The 2749-nt window shown below is 51.5% G+C and overlaps 1 protein-coding gene across 1 annotated transcript; it reads left to right on the top strand.

Annotated features, from left to right (window-relative positions):
• The first annotated feature begins 558 nt into the window (after positions 1–558).
• Positions 559–2458, top strand: LOC119270541. The gene is made up of 2 exons (XM_037552547.1): positions 559–684; positions 787–2458. The coding sequence occupies exons 1-2, from the start codon at positions 672–674 to the stop codon at positions 2268–2270; spliced, it is 1497 nt and encodes a 498-aa protein (XP_037408444.1). The 5' UTR covers positions 559–671; the 3' UTR covers positions 2271–2458.
• Positions 2459–2749: the final 291 nt, after the last annotated feature.

Raw genomic sequence — 2749 nt, 5'->3', positions numbered from 1 at the left:
GCCACCTGGCTAGTTAAGTTTAAAAAAACATGACGGCATACATAGACACGGTCGACCGAATCTCAGTTGATCGGAATCATTGTTCTAAAAAAAAGTTCATTGGAATCTGATATTGAAAGTTCATACTATTCCAAACTGCTGGACGAAAAGTAGAAAAAGCAGCCAAGTAGGTAGTACTCCTTTCTCCGCTGGCCGGTGCTGCTGCCTCTAGGCCTGACGGCGATGCGGCGGGGCAGGGAACCATTACAAAACATTACACGCCAAACCATTGTTCCTTTCTTGTAGCCACACAATCTTGCGTGATATCAATCTTGCGGTAGCTTTCTCTTTTCAGAATGCACACCTTCATCTCAGTGCTTGACTTGACTCTAGCTCATATCATATGTCCATTCCTTTTTGCAAAGTGTGTCCATTATAGCAGCTTCCTGGGTAATCTAACAGGTCGTGCCTGCGCACGAATCTTCTATTCTTATCCTCAACAGAATGTAAAGTACTAGGAGGAAGGCTTACATATACAGATGCTGGGCCACCAACTCTGAAACAAAGCGTGAACTGAGCGTCCGTTGAGAGGGCAACAGAAGCCCAGGAGCGCAAGAACAACTGCTGCTACTCGGCTAGGCGGCAGAGTAAGGCAGTCAATTGGGGAGGCGTTACTACTCGTGGGCAAGCAAATGGATCAGCAAGGTGCCAAGGAAACTTATCATCCCATTTCTTTTTCTATTTTTGTCAAAATATAGTTGACTAATCATGCTATATGTGTTGCTGACTGATGGACATCGATTGTAGGCCAAACTTCTAGCGATTCAGACAATTCCTGCGTTATAGAGATGGTTCAGCTGGCCAATGATCTGAGAGGTGAATTACGCGCCCTGCACTCAACCCAGGCGCAGGTCGGCGACAGGCGCCCTCCTTGTCCCGTCATCATCGCCAAGGTCCGCGACCAGACGCGTAACGTCGACAACGGCGAGTATGACCCCGACCACGTCGCCATCGGCCCGTACAACTACCCTCGGCCCAAGACCCAGAGCAAGAGCCCGCAGCTCGCCAAGGAGCACGACAAGCTGATGAGCCTGGACAAGGTGGTCACGGCTGCCAAGGCTCTGAGACCCGGCATGACGGTGGAGGTGGACGTCTACGTTAACGAGCTCAGATGCCTCGAGAAATCTGTGAGGGACTGCTACGGCAACGACTTTGATGACATGACGAGCGAGCAATTCGTGCGCATGCTCCTCCTCGACGGCTGCTACATACTCTCCCGCCTCGTCGGCCTCCAACTCGGAGCACAACCCATGGACGATGCGCTGGGTACTGCAAATGCAGGCGTCCTGTCAGCAAGCAGGGCCGAGGCGCTGGGGACTGCAAATGCAGGCGCCCTGTCAGCGGAAAGGGCCGAGGCGCTGGCCGTGGTCCGTGATGTGTTCTACCTTGCAGAGAACCAGATACCTTTTTTTGTCCTTGCGAAGATTGGGGAGCTAACAGGTTTGGACCGCAACGATCGTGTGATTGCAGACATTGCTAAGTATGCTCTCGATCTCATGAGGATACAGAAGTACGCGGAGGCAGCGCCGGCCGTGGTGCCGACGGATCCAGGCAATCTTCTCCATCTTCTTCATATGCACTTGAAGCCTGTGGCACCGTCGGCGTCTTCTGCTGCAACGGTCAGCGGCGCCAAGCGCGTCACCGTGCGCCGGTGGCGCTCAGCGACAGAGTACTACTTCGCCGGGGTGATGTTCAAGCGTCGAGACATGAGCGAGGGGGGGCCCACACGGTGCATCCTCGACGTGAAGCTGAGCAGCAGCAGTGGCACGCTGGAGGTCCCCTGCTTGGACATCGACGCCGAGACATGGCGCCTGCTGCGCAACTTGATGGAGCTGGAGCAGCGGAACCGGGAGACGGTGGGGAGCCACGTCACAGCGTACTGTGTGTTCATGTCCCAGGTGGCTTGCACCACAAAGGACGTGGAGCTGTTGACGAAGAGAGGCATCATCGTGCATGGCCATGGCAACAATGATGAGGTGGCCAAATGCTTCGCCGACCTCTGCAAGGGTATTATGTTTGACCCTAACGACGCCCATCACAACTATCTGCGGGAGACATGCTGCAAGCTGGAGAAGCGTTTCCTGAGCAACCCGCGGAGGTGGATGGCGTGGCTGAGGCAGAAGTATTTCAACAACCCATGGCTTGCCGTCGGGCTCCTAGCGGCTGTCATTGGACTAGTTTGTAGTTTCGTTCAGGCGGTCTACTCTGTTTTGAGTTACAAACAGGGATGAAATTAGCAATCTGTACATCATGTTCTATACAGGCTATGGACTTGGATAAAACTACTATTGTGTGTGGTAACAGGTTCACCAGACAGTCATGCGTGTCAGGGACGTAATCCTACAGGGGATTTTTCTTGTTTTTACATCATGTTTTGCTAGTAACAGTAAGGATTGCAAAATAGAAATATCCTATATTAAGGCTTGTTATATGTATTTTTATTCGGATGGGCGGTCCAATACTAGGACCAGAATGTGTGTGGTATATAAATAGCACACAGTGGTCTATGATGGTTGTATGTGAAGTGTCACGCCGATAGGATCCATGTTTGATCTGGTGCGCATCGATCGCACATGATTTTCAACAAAATCTCTTCTACAATGTGACACACATGATTTTCAACAAAATAATATCAAAAACATTCTCACTGTGAGCATCCAGCATGCGCCGTGTGGCATAGCTGGTTGGCCGCCCTTTTATTCGGCCTTAA

Source organism: Triticum dicoccoides, chromosome 3A (genome assembly GCF_002162155.2).
Source record: "Triticum dicoccoides isolate Atlit2015 ecotype Zavitan chromosome 3A, WEW_v2.0, whole genome shotgun sequence".
Lineage (NCBI taxonomy): Eukaryota > Viridiplantae > Streptophyta > Magnoliopsida > Poales > Poaceae > Triticum > Triticum dicoccoides.
Note: the sequence above shows the minus strand (reverse complement) of the source record. Positions and strands in the feature narration are given on the sequence as shown.